This window comes from Zea mays, chromosome 4 (genome assembly GCF_902167145.1).
Source record: "Zea mays cultivar B73 chromosome 4, Zm-B73-REFERENCE-NAM-5.0, whole genome shotgun sequence".
Classification (NCBI taxonomy): domain Eukaryota; kingdom Viridiplantae; phylum Streptophyta; class Magnoliopsida; order Poales; family Poaceae; genus Zea; species Zea mays.
In genome coordinates this window covers 168,500,542-168,528,199 of record NC_050099.1, presented here as the reverse complement: position 1 = coordinate 168,528,199, position 27,658 = coordinate 168,500,542, and the positions used below count along the sequence as shown (strand labels likewise).

General features: G+C 48.0%; 1 protein-coding gene and 2 pseudogenes across 1 annotated transcript; 2 read left to right on the top strand and 1 right to left on the bottom strand.

The window, feature by feature from the left end:
* Nucleotides 1-3,898: 3,898 nt before the first annotated feature.
* On the top strand, nucleotides 3,899-4,910 carry LOC109945578 (uncharacterized; annotated as a pseudogene).
* Nucleotides 4,911-5,709: 799 nt separating this feature from the next.
* On the bottom strand, nucleotides 5,710-8,641 carry LOC100281530 (neutral/alkaline invertase). Its single transcript, NM_001154448.2, has 4 exons — nucleotides 8,009-8,641; nucleotides 7,004-7,435; nucleotides 6,342-6,900; nucleotides 5,710-6,219 (listed from the first exon to the last, which is right to left on the bottom strand). Exons 1-4 carry the CDS (start codon nucleotides 8,426-8,428, stop codon nucleotides 5,924-5,926), a joined length of 1,707 nt encoding a protein of 568 aa, NP_001147920.1. The 5' UTR covers nucleotides 8,429-8,641; the 3' UTR covers nucleotides 5,710-5,923.
* An 875-nt stretch (nucleotides 8,642-9,516) lies between these two features.
* Nucleotides 9,517-9,673, top strand: LOC111591481 (uncharacterized; annotated as a pseudogene).
* The last annotated feature ends 17,985 nt before the right edge of the window (nucleotides 9,674-27,658 follow it).

Below are 27,658 nucleotides of genomic sequence, written 5' to 3'. Positions count from 1 at the left end.
TCACGACTTGGGCCGTAGTCCTCGTCATCGAGGCTGCGGCTACCGTCGGAACAGTCGGAAAGGCAGTAGTCACATGCGGTCATGAAGTCCTGCATGGCACTGGGGTTACCAAGTCCGGAGAAGTCCCAACAGAAGTCGGGCTCGTCATCTTCCTCGGACCCCGAGGGCCCGTAGGTCGAGACGTCCGTCAGCCGGTCCTAGGGTGACCGCATACGATACCCCAGAGGGTTCGGGCTCGCCTCTATGAGAGCGTCCGCCAAAGCGAAGCCGCTTGGCGGGTCGAGGCCGAATCCAAGAGGCGTGAGATGGGAATCGGTGGGTACCTCTTGGTTGACGGGCGGTGACGAAGTCACGTCAGGGACTGACTGCACCGTCGTCTCAGGTACGAGGGTGACGCCCAGCAAGCCTTTCGTGAGCGTGCTGGCGTCGTCCGTTCGCTTGGAATTGGCGCGTTGCGGGGAGACGGCGCTCGTCTTCGTCTCAGACGCGAGGTCGATGCTCGATGTGCCCCCGGTTGGGGCGCCGTCGACTCGCTCGACAGCCGACGAGGTGCCGCCTCCTGCTTGGCCTTGGTTGCCCCGCCTCCTCCTCCGTCGGCGGGGGAGGGGACGGGGTGAGCTCGAATGTTGTTCTTCCACCACGCGGGGAAGACGTTGTCGATTCCGCCGCCAGCGGGCGGGCTGTCGGCCGCCATTGTCGTTGTCGCACGGCAGGGGAAGGAGTATCATGTCATAGCTGCCGTTGAGGGACATGAACTCAAGACTCCCGAAACGGAGCACCGTCCCGGGCTGGAAAGGTTGCTGGAGACTGCCCATCTGGAGCTTGACGGGAAGTTGTTCGTCAACACGCAGCAGGCCCCTACCTGGCGCGCCAACTGTCGGCGTTTCGAGACCGGGGGGTCCCTGGACCGACGAGTGAAATGTCGCCGCGTGCCCCAGCCCAGATGGGTCGGCGCGAGACAGAGCGCGAAGGGGGGAAGGAGACGGGCGTGAGAGGTGGAAATCCCGCGGCCTTCGTGTTTGTCCCGCGCCCAGGTCGGGTGCGCTTGCAGTAGGGGGTTACAAGCGTCCACGCGGGAGGGAGTGAGCGACCTCACGCGAGCGCCTGCCCCGTCCTCTTCCCCGTGCGGCCAACCCTCTGTAAGAGGGCCCTAGTCCTTCCTTTTATAGGCGTAAGGAGAGGATCCAGATGTACAAGGGGGGGTGTAGCAGAGTGCTAACGTGTCTAGCGGAGGAGAGCTAGCGCCCTAAGTACATGCCATCGTGGCAGCCGGAGAGGTTTTGGCACCCGGTTCGTGTGGTGTCGTGGCCGTCGGAGGAGCGCTGGAGCCTGGCGGAAGGACAGCTGTCGGGGCTGTCGAGTCCTTGCTGACGTCCTCTTGCTTCCGTAAGGGGGCTGATAGCCGCCGTCGTCATAGAGCGTGCGGGGCGCCATCATTACTTGTCTGGCGGAGCGAGCCAGATGGGACGCCGGTCTTGTTCCTCGTAGCCTGAGTCAGCTTGGGGTAGGGCAATGATGGCGCCTCCTGTTGACGTGGTCGGTCCGTGCCCTAGGTTGGGCGATGTGGAGGCCCCTCCGAGGTCGAGGTCGAGTCTGTCTTCCGAGGCCGAGGTCGGGTCCGAGCCCCTGGGTCGGGCGAGGCGGAGACCGTCGGCTGAGGCCAGGGCTGAGTCCGAGCCCTGGGGTCGGGCGAAACGGAGTTCGTCGTCTTCTGGGGCTGAGCCCGAGTCCGAGCCCTGGGTCGGGCGGAGCGGAGTTCGCCGTCTTCCGGGGTTGAGCCCGAGTCCGAGCCCTGGGTCGGGCGGAGCGGAGTTTCCTATGGTGCCTGAGGCCGGGCCTGGCTGCTTGTCAGCCTCACTCTGTCGAGTGGCACAGCAGTCGGAGCGGCGCAGGCGGCGCTGTCCTTCTGTCAGGCCGGTCAGTGGAGTGGCGAAGTGACTGCGGTCACTTCGGCTCTGTCGACTGGAGGACGTGCGTCAGGATAAAGGTGCCAGACCACCTTTGCATTAAATGCCCCCGCGATTTGGTCGGTTGGCGTGACGATTTGGCCAGGGTTGCTTCTCGACGAAGACTGGGCCTCGGGCGAGCCGGAAGTATGTTCGTTGCTGGAGGGGGGCCTCGGGCGAGACGTAGATCCTTCGGGGTCGGCTGCCCTTGTCCGAGGCTGGGCTCGGGCGAGGCGTGATCGAGTCCCTCGAATGGATCGATCCCTGACTTAGTCGCACCCATCAGGTCTTTGCAGCTTTGTGCTGATGGGGGTTACCAACTGAGAATTAGGAGTCTTGAGGGTACCCCTAATTATGGTCCCCGACACATGGGCTGGTGGATGGGACGGTTGATGGCTGGCCACATAGGTTGGATGTATCGGTGCTTAAAAGGTTGGGAGAGGTATGATTAGTTTTTGCGCTTATTACCTATTAGTCTGCACACCTAATTTTACTCTGTGAATATTACCCATGGGTAATCGGGTTCGGATGACCGCTTACCGAATGGGTGAGGATTTTGTCCAATATTTATACCCAACGGGAAGATTTTTGTCCCATACCCTAACCCTAATAGGAGAATTCTCCACGGGTGAGCGGGTATCTGGTCTTTATTGACATCTCTAATTTGAATAAATACTTGGGTGACTTGCATTATTTTATTGGGTAGAAGTTTAAAAATCAATTTTGATCTATTACTTATTTGGGTTGGTACTTACACTTAGTAACTGCTAATAAAATTTTGACCAACTTTAAAAGCAAGGCTCAGCTTTAGTCATCCTCTTTGGTAAGCCTTACACTTCACATGAGCTCTCACATTTGGTGAGTTCATGCACATTATTTCTCATAACTTGTTGAGCGATGAACATATGTGAGCTTAGACTTGCTGTCTCACACACCCCACAGGTCAAGAGCAGGTACCGCAGGATGAGGCACGTGAAGGATGTTATGATGAGTTCTGAGAGGTCTAGGTCGTTGTCTTTCAGTTAACTTTGAGTTGCTGGATCGTTGTCTCCATATGATGTAATTATTTATTTATTTTGTACATAACTATCATTATATAGTAAAAATGTGACATTCGTTTCTGTACCATGAGTCGTCATATGTGTGAGACTTGGCATCAGCATATTTGGTGATTATTTCGCGTCTGGGTTTTGGACCCTGAAACTCGGGTGTGACATTGGATAAGGCTGTCTTCTGTGGATAGAGTAAAATTAGGGACGTGAAACGGTATACGACACTCTTTAGTACTGTTTGCAAGATAAAGTTTAAAATATAGAATATAATACGGGATGAGATATGAGATCTACTGAGGAGAAAGATGAGAGTAGGAGGATACAAGGCCAATGCGGCGGGGCAATGGATATTGGATAAGGAGATAGAAGGCAAGAAGGCTGAAAAAATAAATGAGAGGAAAAATGAAGAAAAGAAGAAGAAAAGCATTAAATGGGTTTTGCTATTTTCATCAATTAAGAGGTACTCCATCCGTTCATAAATATATAATACATTATTTTTTAAAAAAAACTTTAACCACTTATTTTATTTTATGATAGTTTATACTTAACTTAAAATTTTATATTTTTGAATAAATATTTTGAATAAAATGAGTGGTCAAAGTTTTTAAAAAAATCAACGGTGTTATATATTTGTAAACGGAGTTAATATTGTTTTTCACATTAATGGCTAGTTTGAGAACTATATTTTCCTAAGGAAAATTAGGAGAAAAATGAAAATCCCGTGGAAAAACGGGGTTCCCAAACTAGCCCTAAAATTTGATTCAGCTTATAAAATCTCTGCTCCTAAGCACGACATTCGACATTCACACGTGTCGGGTGTACATGGAAACCCTTCCGCACCTGCTCCGTGGAAATCGCCTGACCCGAGCGCGCGGTTCGCGTCATCTGGGAGCTCTCGAACTCTGTGTCTCAAACTGCCCGATCCGAACACGCCCGACCTCCATCTCTCACGCTGAGCTCCGTGTCCTCTCGCGTCGAGCTCTGCATCAACGAATCCTGCTCGCCTCGTTTACGACGCTCGAACCTCCTGCCTCATCGGGATAAGAAGGGTCATGCTCCGCCTGTTTCTGTGGCTCCACGACTCCATGCAAAGGTGATTCTTCCACTGGTGGCCCATCACGGGAATCGCAGGGTTGTTCGTGCGTCCTCCTCATTCGTGTCGCTCGCCCATTCGGCCATTCCGTCCCCAATCTGCTTTACGCACCCGTCGTCGTCCTTCAGCCTCGTCCTCTGTGTGCTCGCCACACTCGCCCCATTCCACGACCTTGCTCCGCTGCCATGGGCCGTCTTCTCTCATTTTCCGATTCCCATCTCACCCATCTCTCTCCATGAGAGCACGAGCGAGCGGGTTCGATCAGCAGGTGAAAGAGCAGACCCAAGGAGCTTAGGCACCTCAAGACCGCAGCGTTGAAGGGCATCAAGGCGAACAGCGAGTCGTACAAGAAGGCATGGGGCAAGGTCAGGAGCAGCATCAAGCGCTAGCCCTAGGCGATCGAAGACTTTCATGGCCGCGGTGGTTAGTTTTCAGAACTGTGGTAGATTGGGCTTTTGTTTTGTTTGATCTATTTGTTTGAGCAAGTTTCTATGTACATACTTGTATTCGTTTGATGTGTGGTCCTCGATGTTCATGATTTTCTTTCAATGGATTTGTAGCAGATAGATCTTTGGATGTATGCCAATTGCCAACCGCCAACGAACATTTGAGTCTGGATGTTTATCGCACATCGGAAGAGACTAGGAAGAGTTTTAGTTTTACATCTCTGTGAATGCAACATAGGGTCCGCACCACCTTCTCATGGTCTAAGGTAGTGTTTGGTTGAGAAACCAAGTAAAACGGAGCCGTTCTATCCTTGATTCTAGGAACGGAGCCGCTCTGTTCTGTGTTTGATAATCTGGAACGGAGCGGCTCTGTTTTTTGTTTGGTTGCAGAGTGAACGGAACGGAGCGTGACTGTGAGAGCGGGATGGGAACAGAGCGGCTCCGTCCGGTTGATTTTTTGGAGCGGAATGGTTCCGGATCTGAGGAGAATATTCCCTAATTGGAGCCATTCCGTTCTAGTTACTTTGTAACCAAACAGCAACAAAACTGGGACAGAACGGTTCCGTTCTACTTGGCTCTTTAACCAAACACTACCTAACCTACCTCGATTCCGCTCTCTAGCTATGTCAACGAATTTTATATTTATTCTTTTGAGAAGATATGTGATAAATTTGAACTTTATCTTTTATATATCTTTATAAAATTAATGATAAAAACAAGAATAACAACTTACATAGCATATTATATATCATATCTATTCACCACCAAAGAAAAAAAGTGGTATCTGAATAGGTATGTACTCATTTTCATCCCTACAATTTATTTGATGAATTTAATAGAAATTATGGTCCCGGGGGTGATTTTTGTAAAGTTTAAACTGGTGAATTGTATAGTGAGATATAGATAAGGTAGAATTAATTGTGCATAAGCGAAGATCGAACCTTAATTGTTAGCTCTACATTCGTATATACTTAAACAATAGAATATATATATATATATATATTATTAAAATAAAGTCTACTTATATGATATATAGAATACTTATATGATACATATATATGATACATAGAAGAGGTAGCAATGCATATGCATGTGAGCAGTTTTATATTTTTTTAAACATTTTATTATTAAAGTTGAGCTGTAGCAAATAGATATAAAATAGATAAAGCTCGCATCTTGTTGCCCTGGAAATAACACGAAAAATCTTTTCGTTGTTTCCTTATTTCACCGACGGGACGTATAAAGATTCATACATGGAAGACCCACCAAAACATTGGACACGCCTACTTCCCCAGCCGTAAAGCAAGAAGTTGCAGAGAAATTCGAGATGTTAGCTCAAAGAACCAGAACTCGGGTCCTGCTGCCGTCTTTGTGGCCGCCACTACCTTACCCTGTCCAAGAGGCCGACCTCCTGAGCACCGGCTTGGTCGGCTTCTCCTCCTCCAGGGAGATCATGCCGAGGTGGGACGGATCCTCCACCATCATCTTGGCCACTAGGTACCCCGCGATGGACCACGTCTGGAGCTTCCTCGCCTGCTTGCCGATGTAGCGACCCAGCTTGCCGTCGTAGTACTCTGGCCAGCCGTCCCTCGCGAGCCTCGCCTCGGCTAGGTCGATCGCGCGCCGAGCGATCTTCAGCCTCCCGGTCTTGATGCATGCCGCGGTGAGCAGCCACAGCAGCACTGCAGGAAAGGTGAGTGAGAGGTGCATTCAGATGTGAGCTCAACTGCTGAACTTGTTTGCGGCAGTTGTTTCTGAAAACCATGGGGCAGGCAGAACGCTGCAGTTTGATCGATCTACTGACCTGGCCAAGATCCCCCGTTGTGGTAGCTCCATCTTGTGTTCTTGGGGTCGCAGCCCGTGACTATCTGCCACTCGTGCCCCTCGATGGCCGGGTAGCATATCTTGACGGGCATCTCGCCGACGAGGTCCTCCCAGCGCTCCTCGATGAGGTCCATGATGGCGGCGGCCTGGTCGGGCGTGGCGAGCGAGGCGAGGATGGCGACGCAGTTGCCGAGCGCGAACCAGCGGAAGTCCATCCGGGCGGGGCTGACGTTGCCGACGAAGTAGCCGCCGCGGGTGGGCATGAAGTCGAAGAGCCAGTCCGGGATGGACTCCGGGTTCACGTTGAACTTGTTGACGGCCGTGTGCGAGTACTCCTCCGTCTTGAACCTGTAGATGTCGTTGAGCTGCTGGAAGTCCAGCCAGAAGTAGCTCCGCATGTGGTAGCTCAGCGCCGTCAGCCGCGTCACGATCCGCTCCATGATCTCCTTCCCCTCCGCATCCGGCTTCAGCATGAGGAGCGCGCACCGCAGCGCCATGAAGAACAGGGCCTGGATCTCGATCGGGTACCCATACACACCCTGCATGCGATTCACAAGCAAGTCGATCGATCGGTTTATTTTAACTGAAGGATTTCTTGACTCTCCAACACCCCGGCACTCGGCTGCTTGCTTAGTTGCTTACCATCCTGCGATCGATCATGCAGCAGCCGTCGGCGCAGAGCAGGGTGGGGAAGGTGTCGAAGCCCTCGGCGAGGCACTGGTTCATGATGAGCCGGATGCCCTTCTGGCACATGGGCGTCTCGGCGAGGGTCATGTCGCCGGTGGACTTGGTGTAGGCCCTCAGGATGATGATCCACCAGAACCCGGAATCCACCGGCGCCACGCGGCCGATGGCGCTCTCCCCGAAGTCGGCCACCAGCTTGTCGACGCCGCGCTTCGGGTCCTTGAGCACCTTGAAGCTCGCCGGCATGGCGCCCTCGCCGAGCTTGAAGCGGTCGATCCGCTTCTCCCACCCCTGCAGCAGCAGCGTCTTCAGCAGGAAGTTCCGAACGATCTCCGGCTCCCCGTTCATCAGGAACGCCAACGCGCTCGGGACGAAGTCCCTAACGAACACCTGCACGAGCGCGCGCACAATTGAATTGAACAGGTCACGGGACAATCAAACAAATGAATATTACGCTTGACGTTTGCGGCCTTATTCTGCATAATTTCAAATAATACTCCCTCTGGTCAGAGAACATATCATTTAGGATAGTGTTTTGTTAAACCTTAAAAACTACAAACATAAAAAAAGATTATTTAGTTTGTTTGGAAACATATAACTTATGTGTGTACATTTGTATTCAAATGCACCTACATAATCTCATAAATTTGATGAATTTTAACAAATATGTATTCTACAAGAAACTATACCAATCAATCACAAGTATTTTTTTATGAGAGGGAACATGTGGTGTACACCATACTACTCTTGGACTAACCACTTGCCCGTTCTTCCAAGTAACCATATAGTCTGAAATGTCTATCTTGATCACCATAATCCCCTTACTTTCCAAAAAAGATCGAATCTCGATCAAGGTAGTAACAGAGTCTGACAACCCAAGAAGCAACAACGACGCAGACACAGAGCAAGAAAGTGTGTCCGAGCAAGGCAGCAGCATGCCGTTGTCGTTTTATATCATGCTACCTGGTCGTAGTTGAGCACTTCGCCGGAGGAGTGGTCGACGGCGGCGATGGTGCCGAGCGGCTGGCCGCGGAAGGACACCATGGAGCGGCGCAGCGCGTCCCAGGCCTCGCCGATGAGCGGGTGGGGCTCGAACGAGAGCCGCGTGGACGAGGCCGGCGTGCCGCAGTAGGACCGCAGCCCGCCGCCGGGGGAGTACATGCTCTCGTAGCTCTCCATCCCCCCGCCGCCGTAGCCCCAGCCACCGCGGCTGGCCGTGCCCGCGCCGGCGAGCGATATCTCGCCGAGGGAGCGGTCGTCGAACGACCGCTGCCTGTCCACGTTGATCCGCGGCTTGTGGTTCAGCAGGCGCGTCAGGTCGAAGTCGTCTGGGTCCGCCAGCGACGCCTGCGACGACGCCTTTCGCATCGGCGCCGCCTCCATCTCGAACTCCGCCACCGTCCCCGTCTTCGCGCACAGGTACGTACGGTCCCCCGCCGGGCCCCGCGCGACGCTCCAGGAGAGAGAAGCGAACGGTTGGTTGCTGCCACGTACCGAGACGGCGGTGATGTCTCACGAGGAAGGTAAGAGAAAGGAGGGAGGAGAGGGAGTCTGAGCTCGTATAGCTGCAGAGTCAGGCTCTCTCTGCTCGGGCGCGGGAAAGGAAGTTGCGGTTGGGCGGGTACATAAAGCGCGCGTGCCCAGGGATGACGTGTGAGGACGGGCAATGCGCGGGCCCACGTTGCAGGGGCTGTTGATGGTCAGCGTCAGATTTTGTGGGGCCGGCTGAGGTGCGCGGGTAGAGATGACTAGAGGTGGTCATTCCGTCTATTCGGTTGATTTGGTTTGGTATGTTTGGATTTTTTGAAATTCCGGCTCTAAAAATAAAGACTATTTTTAAAAACAATATTAAAAATCGAACTGAATAGCCTGACAATCTATATTGTGTCTATTTAGTTCTGAATAGACTAAATGATAGAGAGACTAGTGTCTTTTATTAAAATATGCAATGAATAATTGAATACAAGTATAATTATAACAAAAGGTGAGTATAAATAAAACATATAGACATACATACTACCACTAAGATGACACAAAAAATTTTAGCTAATATCATCACATATCACACACTAAGGACTGATTTGGTAGACATGAAATTAGAGGGATCCATGTGGGAGTAATCCCTTCCAATTCAAATTTGAATAGGGAGGGGATTACTCCCACATGGATTATCTCCAATTCTATGTCCACCAAACCAGCCCTAAGAGTTCTTTATGTTTCGGGTTATTCGATATATCTCTACTCCTATAAAACACAACTTTTCATGGTTTCATGGTTCCACCGTGGTCGACGTACGTCATCAAGTGACGTGGGGCATTACCTTCCAGATGGACCGTGAGAAAAAACACCCAAACCCAACAATACACGAAGCCGCACGCAACACAATATTCTCGGATAGTACCACCTCACTAGCTAAAGAAAGACGAGCGGTTGAGCAAGCGATAAAAAAATGCAATTCTCCTTTTAAATTCATACTTTTTTGACCTTTTGGCTGAGATAAAGTGCAATATCTGCAGTTTAATATCTGGTATGCGTGCCATATGTCCACTTTAATTTTAAATTTATTATTTGTGGGAAGGATCCATCGTAGTGGCTTGCCTTTAGGCACTCTCGTTTCGTACAAATATTGTATTATATCATCAAATATGATTGGTGTGTCGTCACATACATGGACATTGTACCAGTTCGAATTTTAAAGGCTAAAAACAAAACCATAATCATACCTAAAACATAGTATATATAGAAATTGAGCCCGAACCAGAAGACCCGAATAGCATATAATTCGGTCTATTTGAATTTGGGTTTGGTCTTCGCTCCTAGAGATGGGCTCGCATCAAACTCAGAGCTTGTTCGGTTGTTTTCAATCCATATGGATTGGAGCCTGGAGGGGATTGATACGGATTGAGAGAAATTTTGACTTAGGCCTTGTTCGTTTCTGCCGGATTGGTGGGTCGGAACGATTCCTGACCGGATTGTTTCTCTAATTTATATAAACTTTGATTAGCTGAAACAATTCCGGGTGCCATCCGACGGAAACGAACAGGGCCTTACTAGGAATTGAAACTCTCTCAATCCCCCTCAATCCATATGGATTGGAGTAAAACCGAACAAGTTCTCAGTGGGGAAGTCCCTCGTAGCCACACCCGCTAACATAAAACTTCCCCAAAACCCACACCCACACCCGCGTTGAGTAAAAAAGTAAGATAAAAAGATTTACGTCTTATTCTTTTAGCCTTTAAAATACAAATCATTCCTATTGGATACTAAATGAGTTTTTGATTCCCTATATAGCACTATCGTTGGTTCTGATCTTGGTATTAACTTTTATATAAAATAGGCGATTTTATGCCTAATAATTTTTAAATGAATACATGTTACAAGTATTAGTACATAAATAATTGTTTTATAAGAGTAAAATCTTATTTTCACATGAAAGTTAACATCATTACATGTCAGTGCTAACGGTAATGTTATATAGTGACCAAATTTATATATAGTGTCAAATACGGAAGATTTATATTTTGAGGACCAAGAAATAAATTAAGAACTTTATTAGAGTCATGTTGGGGCCTTTGTCTTTCGAAAGTCCTCAAAAACATGATTTAACAATACGAAGGTTGACGCAGCGTCGAAGATATGCGCAAGGGATCTTCGGCATGACAGCAGAAAAGGGAACCGACTTAAAGGGGAAAAAGGCTATTTAGACCTCGATGGATTACCTTAGGGTCATTAGCAAATGTAAAGAGCATGGATGTAATTTTACATGGGCTGTGTCCCGTGCCTATAAATAGATGAACAGTGCCCCCGTACTGTTTCACACTGACTTGACATTTGCTTTTGCGTCACGCTCGTACCTTTGTTTTCTGTCAAGCCGAAGGTACAAAATGTAATTCAATATTGTCCTTATATTAATTTACGATTATATACTGAGAAATGTATATGATAATGTTATTGTTCACATTATTTCTTACGCTTTACATGTTCCATTCGTTGTTAATATTTATACATATATGTATGTTGAGATGATGAAGGTATGTCCTTTATGACCTTCGTCCGAAAATCATTATATCCTTGGGGAAATAATGCTTCGAAGGATGAAGAGCATTAACAAGTAACCTATTTTGGTGTTGCCTTGTTCTCAATTTATAGCATTTGAGAGCAAGTCCCCAACAAGTCAAATAATGAATTATCTCTAAAAGCACCCAATACCCATCACATGGTACCCATCGTGTAACCCACAAATAGAGGTGGTCACTTTTTTTACCATAATCGAAATGGTGGATTTTTGGTATTTCGGTCCGCTTTATTTATTTTTTTTGCATCATGAATTTCGATGTTCGGTATCGTAATCGGTTTTCAATGTATACCGAATCGAATACCAAGAAACCGAACAACCTAACTTTATCTGTTCTGAAATTTTACTCTTTAATTATGTGTACAAAATGTGTGTTGCAATAAACTTGTTACTCTCGTATTTGTATATGATTGTATCTCAAAATCCTTATATTATATTATATTATATTATATTATATTATATTATATTATATTGTGTGTAATATATCGAATAAACTTGTTGTATGTGATGGCATGCAATCTTCTTGATTATAAGTTTGGGATCCAATTTTTAGGGAAAAACAAATTAAAACTATAATTTTTTTTTCTCGAATACGCAAGAGAATTGTGTATTTTTGTATTAATAGGGGAAGCAAAAACACAAAAGTCATAGCCAAGAGGCCACACAAGAATTAAAGGGGGATTACAAGAGGAGAGAAACATAAACAAACAAACAGCCCCAAACACACAAACACTCATGAAACACAATAGCACTTAGGTAGCAACATCTGGCAGTGACAAACCTTTGGCACCAGCCAGCTTCCAAAGCATAATATCATTTCCAACCATGGCTAAGGCAGCAGAAAGATTTGGACTCATCCCATTGAAAACACAATCATTCTGATGCTTCCAAAGACACCACGCCCCCAGGATCACTATGGAATTAAGGCCAGCCTGAGAAGATCCCCCCAAGGGAACAAAGATGCCTTTCCACCATGCCATGAAGTCCTCTTCACCCGGTTGCGGTGCCACACCAGCAAGCCCAATCCTTTGGAGAAGGATAAACCAGAATTGTCGAGCGAAAACGCAAGACAGCAGCAGGTGGTTGATCGTCTCCTCCTCCTGGTCACAAAGGACACAAGCGTCGGGATGGTCGAGGTTGTGCCTAGCCAACCGGTCAGCCGTCCAGCAAAACAACGGTTGTGGGCAACCAGCCATAAGAAGAATCGACACTTTGGAGGCGCCCAACTTTTCCAAATAAGATCGCAATGCTCGAAAGTGATTGAGCCCATGAAGATCATCCCATAAGCAGACTTTGCTGAATACTGGCCCGAGCTTGAGAATCTCCAGATATGCTTATCAGGGGTATCGGGCAACAACAACACCTCTGAAATAGCTTCCGCTAAGTTAATGAACTATGCGATGACCACAATAGTCACTACACCAAAATCATACACTTCCTACGGTTTTTTAACTTCCTATAACTTTTATAACAAACCGCAGGAAATAAATAACTTCCAAGAGGCAACTGGTAGCTCTAGGAAATAAACATAAGTTCCTACGGTATTTTATAAAAGTCGTCGGAAGTTAAAAAACCGTAGGAAGTTAGATAACTTCCTACGGCCTCCTCTAGGAAGTTAGGTTTCAGTTGTTGACCAGTCAAATGAAAAGCTAACTTCCTACGGCTGGCTCTAGGAAGTTAGCTGCCCAACTAACTTCCTATGTCCTCCTCTAGGAAATTAGGTTTCAGCTGTTGACCAGTCAAACAAAAAGCTAACTTCCTACGGCCTCCTCTAGGAAGTTAGGTTTCAGTTGTTGACCAGTCAAACGAAAAGCTAACTTCCTATGGCCGGCTCTAGGAAGTTACAACTTCCTAGAGTAAATGTACAAACTCTAGGAAGTTACATAACTTTCTATGGCTTTACTCTAGGAAGTTACGTTTTTATTTTAAACCTCTCCTCAACCTTATCTCTTCTCTCACCTTTCTCAACCCCGTCTCTCTCGCGTCTGTCTCTTGGAGCCGCCCGCCGCCCACGCCACGCCGCGGCCGCCCCCGCCCGCAACCGCCGCCTTCGTAACTCCCCCTTTCCCTCGCCTCTCTGCGGCGCTGCGCGGCACCCGGCCTCCTATACGAAGCACCGAAGGTGGGGTAGACTAGCGGGTTGGCCATGGCGTCAATGGTGCTGGGGGCGACGAGGGTGGCCCATGAGGACTTGGAGAGGCTGGAGCGCCTCGCGGCACGCGAGCTGCAACAGGAGCCCGCTAACCTGCGCGACCGCCTTTTTCATTCCCACCGCGTCTGCCACATGCTCGACCACATCGTCTCCACCTCCGGCAAGCTCGTACGTCCATTTCTTCTCTTTCTGAGGGAAGATCGTGAACCCAAGCCATATCAGTTAAGCCCTCAACAACCGTTCTCTTGTTAGCTACTCTCTTAGGAACCATAGCATATAGGTGGGGGGCTAGATCAACCGGGCGCTGCCCTAACAGCCATCTGTCACACCAAAACAAGGTGTTGCTGCCATCTCCAACTTCAGAGACTAAGGCAAGATCGAAGAGAGACTTGACCTGATCTGAAAACTGGAGTTGAAAAGAAGCCCAAGCCTTGTCCGGACTAGTCTTTTTAAGCCAAAGCCATCTAACACGGAGAGCCCAATTCAAAGACTGTAAATTAGAGATACCGAGACCGCCCAGCTCTTTATGTCTAGTGACTTTAGGCCAAGCAATCAGACAATAACCTCCATTAGTCTCGCTTCTGCCACGCCAAAGAAAATTTCTCCTGATTTTATCCATGGCCTTGAGGGCCCAAGGAGGGAGATCTAGAGCCATAACATGATAGACGACATTAGCTGTCAACACAAACTGAACCTGGACCGCTCTTCCTGCCTTAGTCATAAGATCAGCCTTCCAACCCGGGAGAGAGTTCGCCAAGCGGTCAATGAAGGGATGTAATTGCGCTTTATTGAGCTTTTTTAAGGAAGCTGGAGGAATTCCCATTAAAATATTTGGGGTTAAAACTATAAATCGTACTAATCAATTTTCCATTTTCTAATAAACCGATCGATTCCTGTTGTCTGTAAAATTCAAAAACCGAATCGATTCTTAAAAAACTGAATGGCCAATCCTACCCACAAATGATTCATAAAAACATTAGTACAATGTATGTGACGACATATAATCATATTTGATGAGTGACTTTGGCGAAGAAATGTATCCTTGATATCTTTTGTGCACTTTCTCATTTCCACATGCGTACATAAGAGTTCATGAACACGTCACTGTCGCGATAATGATGCCGCTTGTTATGCTCGCACTCTTGCTCCCTCACCATCTCCTCTTCCCTGACAAGACACCACACGTAATTCTTGCCGAAGAAGTGGTGGCCCACACTGTAGACGCCCTGGATGATGGGCACTAGCTTGGTATTGCTCACCGCCACCACGCGCATGGTGCGTGCCTCGCCAGTGTCGTCGCCTGCTGCGCGAGAAATAGCACGGACCGGAGAGTCACCATCGTCGTGCCCTCCGTAGTAGCCACAGACGCCATCTCCTCTTTTGTTATCGGTGCCACCGCCACCATGAGAGTTGGTGGTGGTCGGTAGCCGGTTGGTCTGGCACAGGAGCGTCTGCGCACGAGATGCATGGATCGAAGCATAGTCATTGTCGCACCCTCGTCGTAGACACATACGCCATCTTCTCTTTCGTCGTCGGTCCCGTCATCGTTGTGAGGGGTTAGTGGTGGCCGGTGGTCGACTGGAGGGGCACGGGCACGTCTAGCGAGAGGAGGAGGGAACTAGATGTCGTCTGGAAGTGGCAACGCCGGTGCGGCTATGGAGGCGAGGGCACTGGGAGGCGAGCATCGGGTGAGAACAGAGGCTAGAGCAATGGAGCGAGAGGCGGCTGAGGCAATGGAGCGAGAGGCGGCTGAGGCAATGGAGCGAGAGGCGGCTGAGGCAATGTCGCTAGGGTTTGGCGTGAGTCGTTAGGGCGGGCTGGTGGCTAGCGTGAGCAATGGCAATGTGCGGGCGCTGCAGTTGTCCATATGGGTCACTCACAGTTGGATCTTGTGTTGGTTACTCAAAGATATATGAGTTTTTTAGAGTATTGACATACGACGACGGTAAAAACTTGTGATTTATAACAGTAGAAATAACTTTTTTTAACTTGTCAAACGCATAGAACAACGGCTGGTGAGTACTTTCGTGGTCTTGATTACATGCCACTTCATAAAAACTATTCGTCTATATACTATTAGCGAATGCAATACCGAGTAAGTTCATTGTAAAGAAACATTTCATAGTAGATTTAACAAAAAGTAATTAAATGCCACCGGCATTGGTGCAATCTTTCGACGAATTTAGCAAAAATAGGCTGGAAGTTGGCAGTGACCAGGCTGGAGAGGTGGAAACGCAAGGGACAAACAGTCCATCTGAGCGGTGGTGATGACGGCGAGCGCTGCCCTCTCCGTCTCCACGCTCGTGCAGGCCGGTGGTGTTTGGTGAGCTCCGCCTCCACAGTGCGCTTTAGTGCCATGGGGGGCCTCCCAGTTGACTCTGCCTTGGACTTTTCTGTCGGCCTTCGTTTTCAAGATTGGATCCTATGCAAGTTCAATCGCCCGATCAATCTTCTTCCGGGTAAATTTGATCGCCACAAGTTCTTTTTAGTCGTCTCTTTCGGCAAGTGCTCATGGTGTCTGTGTGAAGAGTCGGTGGGTCTTCTTCTTCAATCCTTCATCGATGGTTCAGCGAAGCTTTTCATGATTTCTTCTCTGTCGGACCGGGTTTTTCGTTTCTCGCTTTCCTGCAAGGATGTGGGTCTCGTAGTTTACAGACACCACTCATTTATTTGCTCATCATTCAAAGTGTACCTTCATCTTTGAAATTCTGATGGCCCTAATTGGATCAAAGAATGGCAGCTTTTCACTGAAGAAGAATCAAGTTCTTGGACTCTAGTTTCTCGCGGCCGTAATCTGAAGGCTTCTTTTGCTGATATTGTTCGAAAGCCAGCTTTGTCTGGCGCTAATTTGGTTCCTTTGGGTGGCCAGGTCAGGGCCGGGTTTTTGCCTTCAAGTATGCAGCATAGATCCTCGGTGTTCAATCAGATTTCTTTCCCTGTTCGTCATCGCGTTGATCAGTCGGCCATTCATTCAACTTCCCAGGCGCAGTTTGCAAGACGTGCTAATTTTCAAAATCTTTCAAAATTTAGCAACGGTCGCCTTGAGAGGCCTAACTCTTAGTCTTCTCTGAGGGGCTCCCGGGCGTGCCCTTGGGCTTCGTGGAATTTAATTTGGTGGCCCAAGAAGATACCGAAGCAACACCAGGAGATCTCTAAGAATAAGTCTGTCCTCAGCATTAATGGCGCCTCAGCTCATGGGTCAGATGATTCTTGTTCCCTCGGGGATTATTCTTTTTCAGGCAATAACTGTCAACTATTTGGATTTCCTGGGTAGAATTGTAAAAGAGATTTTCTTTCCTTCCCCAGTAAGTTTGAGGATGTCTCCTGGGAATTCCCCCCGCGGCTGTGGTTCAAGTCTGCTCGCCTCTTGCCTACAGGTGGGCCTTCTCCCCTGCCTTTTTTAATAATTTTGGCGAGTTTGCTCAGGCGGTTCTATCGATAAGTGGCTCTCTGCCTTCCACGGAACTTGCACTGTTTACAAAACCCTCTTCCTCCTCGCTGCCATGGGTGACCCCGTCGCTATTAAACCCTCATCTGCGGAGCGTGTGTTCGTCGTGCCAGCGGATCCCGCCCTCCGAAGTCTCGGAAGGAATGGCTTTCCACAGAGTTGATCCCGCTCCTTTTCTTCCTCATGGCTTCATGGCGCAACAAGTTGATCACTAGGAAATCATGGTACGCACTGTCACCTGTCCTCAACCCTCTGCTTATGAAGATTGGGGCATTGTTCTTGTTCAGCCGCTACCAGAGCATGAGGTCAACTTCCACTTTTTTGATGACATTATCCGTGAGTACCTCTTGGAAGTTAGACACGTTCAGATTAGGAGAATTCAGCGCTCCCATTTGGGTCAGGCTCTAGTGAGATTCAGGTTTGCTTTCGACCGAGACAATCTTGTGGCTCTGGGCCCGCAGCAAGCCCTAGGCTTCTCCTTCACTGTGATTAGGCACAATGAGGCTTGGAATCAGCGAGCGCTGTATTTAAATCACGAATGTTGGCTGCTGCTTCTTGGAATTCCCTTGGATTTTTGGACACATGAACATATTCAGAATGCTATCGGTTCCTTTGGTCGGGTGCTCAAGTGGGACCTTGACCCTTCTAATGTTACTAGACTGCTTGTTAGGGCCAGAGTGACGTCCCTTCAGGAAGTCCCCAATTTATTGTATTTTCAGTGGCTGAAGGATTTCAAGGGGTCTCCTGGATTGTTCGGTGCGACATAGTCTAGCAATTCATGCTTGGTGCTCAGCCTCAAGATGAAGACCCCATGCCCCCTTACCCCCACGATGGTCATCAGCTTCCGGTGGAATTCTTTGGGATGGGCCAGCCTGTGCCAAATTTTCAATTTGATCTCAACATCCCTCCCATTGGTGAAATTGAAGAAGAAGCCGACAATGAAAACAACACTGATGATGGTTGGGATCCCTAGCCGGTTCAACAGGCCCAACAAGCGCAACCCCCTGCTCCAGTGTGAGAGCACCTAGAGGGGGGGGTGAATAGGTGATCCTGTAAAACTTAAACTTATAGCCACAAAAACTTGTTAAGTGTTAGCACAATTATTGCCAAGTGGCTAGAGAGGAGTCTCAACAAAACACAGTACCACAAGAGATCAAACACAGAGAGAACACAGTGGTTTATCCCGTGGTTCGGCCAAGACCAACGCTTGCCTACTCCACGTTGTGGCGTCCCAACGGACGAGGGTTGCAATCAACCCCTCTCAAGCGGTCCAAAGACCAACTTGAATACCACGGTGTTTTGCTTTGCCTTTCAATATCCCGTTTGCGAGGAATCTCCACAACTTGGAGTCTCTCGCCCTTACACTTAAGATTCACAAAGAAATACGGAGTAAGGGAGGGAATGAGCAACACACACAAGACTTCAAAAGTTCAGAGCAACACACACACAAGCAGCAACAAGAGCTCGCAACACAACTCAAAGAGTTCACAACTCAACAAGAGCTCTATATGCTATCACAATGAAACGAATGCGCGAGATCGATGTCTTGGTGCTTAGGAATGTTGTAGGAATGCTTGATGTACTCCTCCATGCGCCTAGGGGTCCCTTTTATAGCCCCAAGGCAGCTAGGAGCCGTTGAGAACAAATCTGGAAGGCCATCCTTGCCTTCTGTCGTCGGGTGCACCGGACAGTCCGGTGCACACCGGACACTGTCCGGTGCCCGATTTATTTCCATAAACAGCGCAGCCGACCGTTGCAGACCATTGAAGATCTGGTAGCCATTGGCGCACCGGACATGTCCAGTGCACAACGGACAGTCCGGTGCCCCCTTCCGACCGTTGGCTCGGCCACGTGTCTCGCGCAGATTGCGCGGCCGACCGTTGGCCTGGCCGACCGTTGGCTCACCGGACAGTTCGGTGCACACCGGACAGTCCGGTGAATTATAGCCGTACGCCGTCGGCAAATTCCCGAGAGTGGCGTCTTCGCCCGAGGCAGCCTGGCGCACCGGACACTGTCCGGTGCACCACCGGACAGTCCGGTGCCCCAGACCGAAGCAGCCTTTTGGCTGTACACAGCCAACTCTTCTTCTTTCTTCTTCTCTCTGTTTCTATCACTTAGACAAGTATATTAGTACACAAAACCAATGTACTAAGGCTTAGAAACATACCTTTACTTGTGATTTGCACTTTGTTCATCCATGGGCATAGATTTACATTTAAGCACTTGTGTTGACACTCAATCACCAAAATACTTAGAAGTGGCCCAAAGGCTAGCTGGTTCTCGGTGCTAACATGAAACACTTCGATATCTCCCTTTTGCTGGTGGTCTCTCAAAAAGTGATGCCGGATGTCTATGTGCTTTGTGCGGCTGTGCTCAACAGGATTTTCCGCCATGCGGATAGCACTCTCATTGTCACATAGGAGTGGGACTTTGCTCAGATTGTAGCCAAAGTCCCTGAGGGTTTGCCTCATCCAAAGTAGTTGCGCGCAACACTGTCCTGCGGCAACGTACTCGGCCTCAGCGGTGGATAGGGCAACGGAGGTTTGTTTCTTAGAATTCCATGACACCAGGGACCTTCCTAAGAATTGGCACGTCCCCGATGTACTCTTCCTATCGACCTTACATCCAGCATAGTCGGAATCTGAGTATCCAACTAAGTCAAAGGTAGACCCCTTTGGATACCAGAGCCCGAAGCAAGGCGTAGCAACTAAATATCTAAGGATTCGCTTCACCGCCACTAAGTGACATTCCTTAGGATCGGATTGAAATCTAGCACACATGCATACGCTAAGCATAATATCCGGTCTACTGGCACATAAGTAAAGTAATGACCCTATCATTGACCGGTATGCTTTTTGATCAACAGACTTACCTCCTTTGTTGAGGTCGGTGTGTCCGTCGGTTCCCATCGGAGTCTTTGCGGGCTTGGCGTCCTTCATCCCAAACCGCTTTAGCAGATCTTACGTGTACTTCATTTGGGAGATGAAGGTGCCTTCCTTGAGTTGCTTCACTTGGAACCCAAGGAAGTAGTTCAACTCGCCCATCATCGACATCTCGAATTTCTGCGTCATCACCCTGCTAAACTCTTCACAAGACTTTTGGTTAGTAGAACCAAATATTATGTCATCGACATAAATTTGGCACACAAACAAATCACCATCACATGTCTTTGTAAAAAGAGTTGGATCGGCTTTCCCAACTTTGAAAGCATTAACAATTAGAAAGTCTCTAAGGCATTCATACCATGCTCTTGGGGCTTGCTTAAGTCCATAGAGCGCCTTAGAGAGCTTACACACATGGTCGGGGTACCGTTCATCCTCGAAGCCAGGGGGTTGCTCCACGTACACCTCCTCCTTGATTGGCCCGTTGAGGAAAGCGCTCTTCACATCCATTTGGTACAACCTGAAGGAATGATGAGCGACATATGCTAGCAAGATACGAATTGATTCTAGCCTAGCCACAGGAGCAAAAGTCTCCTCGAAATCCAAACCTGCGACTTGGGCATAACCTTTTGCCACAAGTCGAGCCTTGTTTCTCGTCACCACCCCGTGCTCGTCCTGTTTGTTGCGGAACACCCACTTGGTTCCCACAACATTTTGCTTCGGACGAGACACCAGTGTCCAAACTTCATTCCTTTTGAAGTTGTTGAGCTCCTCCTGCATGGCCAACACCCAGTCCGGATCTAGCAAGGCCTCCTCTACCCTGAAAGGCTCAATAGAAGAGACAAAGGAGTAATGCTCACAAAAATTAACTAGTCGAGATCGAGTAGTTACTCCCTTGCTAATGTCACCCAGAATTTGGTCGACGGGATGATCCCTTTGAATCATCGCTCGAACTTGGGTTGGAGGTGCCAGTTGCGCTTCTTCCTCCATCACATGATCAACTTGTGCTCCCCCTTGATCACACGCCTCCTGTTGATGAACCTGTTCATCGTCTTGAGTTGGGGGATGCACCTTAGTTGAGGAAGAAGGTTGATCTTGCTCCAAGTGTTCCTGTGGTCGCACATCACCAATCGCCATGGTGCGCATAGCGGCCGTTGGAACATCTTCTTCATCTACATCATCAAGATCAACAACTTGCTCTCTTGGAGAGCCATTAGTCTCATCAAATACAACGTCGCTAGAGACTTCAACCAAACCCGATGATTTGTTGAAAACTCTATACGCCTTTGTATTTGAGTCATAACCTAATAAAAACCCTTCTACTGCTTTGGGAGCAAACTTAGAATTTCTACCTTTCTTCACTAGAATGTAGCACTTGCTCCCAAATACACGAAAGTAAGATACATTGGGTTTGTTACCGGTTAGCAGCTCATACGAAGTCTTCTTGAGGAGGCGGTGAAGATAGACCCTGTTGATGGCATGGCAAGCCGTGTTCACGGCTTCCGTCCAAAAGCACTCGGGGGTCTTGAACTCTCCTAGCATCGTCCTCGCCATATCGATGAGCGTCCTGTTCTTCCTCTCTACCACACCATTTTGCTGTGGTGTGTAGGGAGCGGAGAACTCGTGCTTGATCCCTTCCTCCTCAAGGAATTCCTCCACTTGAAGGTTCTTGAACTCGGACCCGTTGTCGCTCCTTATCTTCTTCACCTTGAGCTCAAACTCATTTTGAGCCCTCCTGAGGAAGCGCTTGAGGGTCCCTTGGGTTTCAGACTTATCCTGCAAAAAGAACACCCAAGTGAAGCGGGAAAAATCATCTACAATAACTAGACCATACTTACTTCCTCCTATGCTCAGATAGGCGACGGGTCCGAAGAGGTCCATATGCAGCAGCTCCAGGGGTCTTGAAGTGGTCATCACATTCTTGCTGTGATGTGCTCCTCCCACTTGTTTACCTGCTTGACAAGCTGCACAAGGTCTATCTTTTTCGAATTGAACGTTAGTCAAACCTATCACGTGTTCTCCCTTTAGAAGCTTGTGAAGGTTCTTCATCCCCACATGTGCTAAGCGGCGATGCCACAGCCAGCCCATGCTAGTCTTAGCTATTAAGCATGCATCTAGACCAACCTCTTCTTTTGTAAAATCAACTAAATAAAGTTTGCCGTCTAATACACCCTTAAAAGCTAGTGAACCATCACTTCTTCTAAAGACAGACACATCTACATTTGTAAATAGACAGTTATACCCCATGTTGCATAATTGACTAACAGATAGCAAATTATAACCAAGAGACTCTACTAAAAACACATTAGAGATAGAGTGCTCATTAGAAATTGCAATTTTACCTATCCCTTTTACCTTGCCTTGATTCCCATCACCGAATACAATTGAATCTTGGGAATCCTTATTCTTGACGTAGGAGGTGAACATCTTCTTTTCCCCCGTCATATGGTTTGTGCATCCGCTGTCGATAATCCAGCTTGAACCCCCGGATGCATAAACCTGCAAGGCAAATTTAGGCTTGGGACTTAGGTACCCAACTCATGTTGGGTCCTACAAGGTTAGTGCAAATATCCTTAGGGACCCAAATGCAAGTTTTGTCTCCCTTGCATTTTGCCCCTAACTTCCTAGCAACAATTTTCTTATCCTTTCTACAAATAGCAAAGGAAGCATTTAAAGCACAATAAATTGTAGAAGGTTCATTCACTACTTTCCTAGGAGCATGAATAATATTCTTTCTATGCATAGCATTTTTCCTAGACATATTTCTACCATGCATAAAGGAAGAACTAGAAGCAAACATGGCATGAGAGTTAAAATCATCATATGCATTATAACTCCTATAAGTATTTCTAGTTTGTCTCCTATCATGATATATAAAAGCATGATTCCTTTTAGTGCTACTTGCCATAGGGGCCTTCCCTTTCTCCTTGGCGGAGATGGGAGCCTTATGGCTTGTTAAGTTCTTGGCTTCCCTCTTGAAGCCAAGCCCATCCTTAATTGAGGGGTGTCTACCAACCGTATAGGCATCCCTAGCAAATTTTAGTTTCTCAAAATCACTTTTGCTAGTCTTAAGTTGGGCATTAAGACTAGCTACCTCTTCATTCAATTTAGAAATGCAAGCTAGGTGTTTACTGTAAGCATCAATGTCAATATCTTTACACCTAGTGCACGCTACAACATTTTCTACACAAGAGGTGGATTTACTAGCAATCTCTAACTTAGCATTCAAATCATCATTAATGCTTCTTAATTTAGAAATTGTATCATGGCAAGAAGATAATTCACAAGAAAGCATTTCATTTCTTTTAACTTCTAGAGCATGAGATCTTTGAGCTTCTACAAATTTATCATGTTCTTCATACAACAAATCCTCTTGCTTTTCTAAAAGTATGTTCTTATCATTCAAGGCATCAATCAATTCATTAATTTTGTCTACCTTGGTTCTATCTAGGCCCTTAAACAAACACGAGTAATCTACTTCATCCTCATCACTAGATTCGTCCTCACTTGAAGAAGCATAGGTAGAGTTCCGAGTACATACCTTCTTCTCCCTTGCCATAAGGCATGTGTGACGCTCGTTTGGGAAGAGGGTTGATTTGTTGAAGGCGGTGGCGGCGAGTCCTTCATTGTCGGAGTCGGAAGAGGAGCAGTCCGAGTCCCACTCCTTGCCTAGATGTGCCTCGCCCTTTGCCTTCTTGTAATTCTTCTTCTTTTCCCTCTTATTTCCCTGTTCCTGGTCACTATCATTATCGGGGCAGTTAGCGATAAAATGACCAATCTTACCGCACTTGAAGCATGAGCGCTTCCCCTTTGTCTTGGTCTTGCTTGGCTGCCCCTTGTGACCCTTTAGTACCGTCTTGAAGCGTTTAATGATGAGAGCCATCTCTTCATCATTAAGTCCGGCCGCCTCAATTTGTGCCACCTTGCTAGGTAGCGCCTCCTTGCTTCTTGTTGCTTTGAGAGCAAAAGGTTGCGGCTCGTTGATCGGTCCATTCAAGGCGTCGTCCACGTACCTTGCTTCCTTGATCATCATTCGCCCGCTAACGAATTTTCCTAGGACTTCTTCGGGTGACATTTTGGTGTACCTGGGATTCTCACGAATATTATTCACCAAATGAGGATCAAGAATGGTAAAGGACCTTAGTAATAGTCGGACGACGTCATGGTCCGTCCATCTCGTGCTTCCATAGCTCCTTATTTTGTTGATAAGGGTCTTGAGCCGGTTGTATGTTTGGGTTGGCTCCTCGCCCCTTATCATCGCAAACCTTCCAAGCTCGCCCTCCACCAACTCCATTTTAGTGAGCATGGTGATGTCGTTCCCTTCGTGGGAAATCTTTAGGGTGTCCCATATCTGCTTGGCATTGTCCAAGCCGCTCACTTTATTGTACTCGTCCCTGCACAAAGAGGCTAGCAACACAGTAGTAGCTTGTGCATTTTTATGAATCTGTTCATTGATAAACATAGGGCTATCCGAGCTATCAAATTGCATTCCACTCTCTACAATCTCCCATATGCTAGGATGGAGAGAGAACAAGTGAGTACGCATTTTGTGGCTCCAAAATCCGTAGTCCTCTCCATCAAAGTGAGGGGGCTTGCCAAGTGGAATGGGAAGCAAATGCGAATTTGAACTTTGCGGAATGCGAGAGTAGTCAAAAGAAAAGTTCGAATTAACCGGTTTCCTTTTCTCGTAGTCGTTGTGGTCGTCGTCCTTTTGGGAAGAAGAGGATTCGTCGCTGTCGTAGTAGACGATCTCCTTGATGCGCCTTGTCTTCTTCTTCTTCCCATCTTTGCGCTTGTGGCTTGAACCCAAGTCGGTAGACTTGTCATTCTTCGGCTCGTTGAAGATAGACTCCTTCTCGTTGTTGTCGACCACCATCCCCTTTCCCTTAGGATCCATCTCTTCGGGCGATTAGTCCCTTTCTTGAAGAGAACGGCTCTGATACCAATTGAGAGCACCTAGAGGGGGGGGGTGAATAGGTGATCCTGTAAAACTTAAACTTATAGCCACAAAAACTTGTTAAGTGTTAGCACAATTATTGCCAAGTGGCTAGAGAGGAGTCTCAACAAAACACAGTACCACAAGAGATCAAACACAGAGAGAACACAGTGGTTTATCCCGTGGTTCGGCCAAGACCAACGCTTGCCTACTCCACGTTGTGGCGTCCCAACGGACGAGGGTTGCAATCAACCCCTCTCAAGCGGTCCAAAGACCAACTTGAATACCACGGTGTTTTGCTTTGCCTTTCAATATCCCGTTTGCGAGGAATCTCCACAACTTGGAGTCTCTCGCCCTTACACTTAAGATTCACAAAGAAATACGGAGTAAGGGAGGGAATGAGCAACGCACACAAGACTTCAAAAGTTCAGAGCAACACACACACAAGCAGCAACAAGAGCTCGCAACACAACTCAAAGAGTTCACAACTCCACAAGAGCTCTATATGCTATCACAATGAAACGAATGCGCGAGATCAATGTCTTGGTGCTTAGGAATGTTGTAGGAATGCTTGATGTACTCCTCCATGCGCCTAGGGGTCCCTTTTATAGCCCCAAGGCAGCTAGGAGCCGTTGAGAACAAATCTGGAAGGCCATCCTTGCCTTCTGTCGTCGGGTGCACCGGACAGTCCGGTGCACACCAGACACTGTCCGGTGCCCGATTTATTTCCATAAACAGCGCAGCCGACCGTTGCAGACCGTTGAAGATCTGGGAGCCATTGGCGCACCGGACATGTCCGGTGCACACCGGACAGTCCGGTGCCCCCTTCCGACCGTTGGCTCGGCCACGTGTCTCGCGCAGATTGCGCGGCCGACCGTTGGCCTGGCCGACCGTTGGCTCACCGGACAGTCCGGTGCACATCAGACAGTCCGGTGAATTATAGCCGTACGCCGTCGGCAAATTCCCGAGAGTGGCGTCTTCGCCCGAGGCAGCCTGGCGCACCGGACACTGTCCGGTGCACCACCGGACAGTCCGGTGCCCCAGACCGAAGCAGCCTTTTGGTTGTACACAGCCAACTCTTCTTTCTTCTTCTCTCTGTTTCTATCACTTAGACAAGTATATTAGTACACAAAACCAATGTACTAAGGCTTAGAAACATACCTTTACTTGTGATTTGCACTTTGTTCATCCATGGGCATAGATTTACATTTAAGCACTTGTGTTGACACTCAATCACCAAAATACTTAGAAGTGGCCCAAAGGCACATTTCCCTTTCACAGTGCCAAATGCCAACAACGAGGAGGAGCAGTTCAGTTATCAACTTTCTGGTCTCGAGGACCTACCCTCTGATGAATCTGTGGGTCTTTTCAATGACATCATTATCCCTCAAGAGGTTCAATTCCCTCAGGAGGAAGCCCCAGAAAATGAAGATGTTGTGCTTGCTTTACCAGCCTTCCGCCCAGCGGATTTGATTTTGGAGGGAAACAACAATCAGGGGAGGAGAATTTGAATGTGGAAGAAAACATCAATGTGGGCTGCATGCAACACTTGGAGCATCCCATTCATGATCCTACTTATGAAGATTACCTGGCCAGGAAACGCTTCTCATCTTGTGCTGAAATGTTCCCCACCAACTCAGAATTTATTCCTATTCCAAAAATGTGGGCTGCTTTCTTTATGGGCCTGCTTCTAAGGCCGGATTCTTTTGAGTGGGCCAAGAAATTTTTGTTGTCTAGAGCTCTTTCTTCTTTCGTTGAGCCCAACATGGAAACTGTCCCCATCAAGATTCCCTCCAAATGCCTGCTCCCTCCTAGTCAGGAATTGCATAAGGAATCTCAGTCTCCTTCGCCTGCAGATGTTGTCAACAGAAAGAAGCGTTCAATCTTGGTTGACACTGAAGTTAGAAGGAGTGCCAGGCTCAGAGAGAAGGCTAGAGGTTTTAAGTCTTGCTCTGGAATAAGGAAGAATTGCTTGTGCTGTGCTAGGCCGTCGCCACCCTCTATCTTCCACAAGATTATTAAGAAATTGGGGGCTAAGTTCTGCAAAGTTGATCCCTCCAAGTTATGCCCTGATGCATTGAACAGCTCCAGATCCTCCAGCTCTGCCATCTAGAGGCCACATTCTTCTTCTAGTAGCAGGGTCGAGCTGCGTGCAACGCGTGAAGATCAGAGGGATGAATCAGAAGATGATGATGATGTGGGGTCTCGCACCCCGACTGGGCTGTAAGGCTTCGCCTTCTTCCTTGGGTCAGCCAGTCTTTACTGTGCTTCGGATGGCGATAACTTTTGGGGTTATCATGTATATCAACTGAAAGTCGCCTAGAGGGGGGTGAATAGGGCGAATCTGAAATTTATAAACTTTAAGCACAACTATAAGCCGGGGTTAGCGTTAGAAATATAATCGAGTTCGAAAGAGAGGGTGAAAAACAAATCTCAAGCAAATAGCGAGAGTGACACGATGATTTGTTTTACCGAGGTTCGGTTCTTGCAAACCTACTCCCCGTTGAGGTGGTCACAAAGATCGGGTCTCTTTCAACCCTTTCCCTCTCTCAAACGATCACTTAGACCGAGTGAGCTTTCTCCTTAATCAAACGGGTCACTTAGACCCCACAAAGACCACTACAAACTTAGTGTCTCTTGCTTTGATTACAAGTGCCTTGAGAATAAGAATGGGAAGGAAGAAAGCACGATTGCAAAAGCCAAGCGACAAGAGCGACAAATAACACACGGATCACTCTCTCTCTCAAGTCACTAATCACTAATGATCACTTGTCTCAATTGTGGAACTTGGAGAGATTGGAGGCTTTGATTGTGTCTTGGAATGGATTGCTAGCTCTTGTATTGAATGTTGAAGTTTGGAATGCTTGGGTGAAGTGAATGAAGGTGGTTGGGGTTGTATTTATAGCCACCAACCACTTCCTAGCCGTTGCTCCTTTCTGCCGACCGTGGACGGTCCGCCCGCCTGGTCCGGACGGTCCGCCCCTGCAGATCAACGGCTGAAAACGCAACGGTCAGCAGTAACGGCTATATCAACGGCTATATTGCATTTAATGCGTCGTCAGATGTCAGATAAAGCCAGTCGCGGGCGGTCCGGTCGTGCACCCCGGACGGTCCGCGAGG

Coding starts and splice junctions, on each gene's coding strand:
- LOC100281530 (NM_001154448.2), bottom strand. CDS start 8,428: ATGGAGGCGGCGCCGATGCGAAAGGCGTCGTCGCAGGCGTCGCTGGCG. Junction 7,436..8,008: donor AAGTGCTCAACTACGACCAG/GTAGCATGATAT, acceptor GCGCTCGTGCAG/GTGTTCGTTAGGGACTTCGT. Junction 6,901..7,003: donor GCATGATCGATCGCAGGATG/GTAAGCAACTAA, acceptor AATCGCATGCAG/GGTGTGTATGGGTACCCGAT.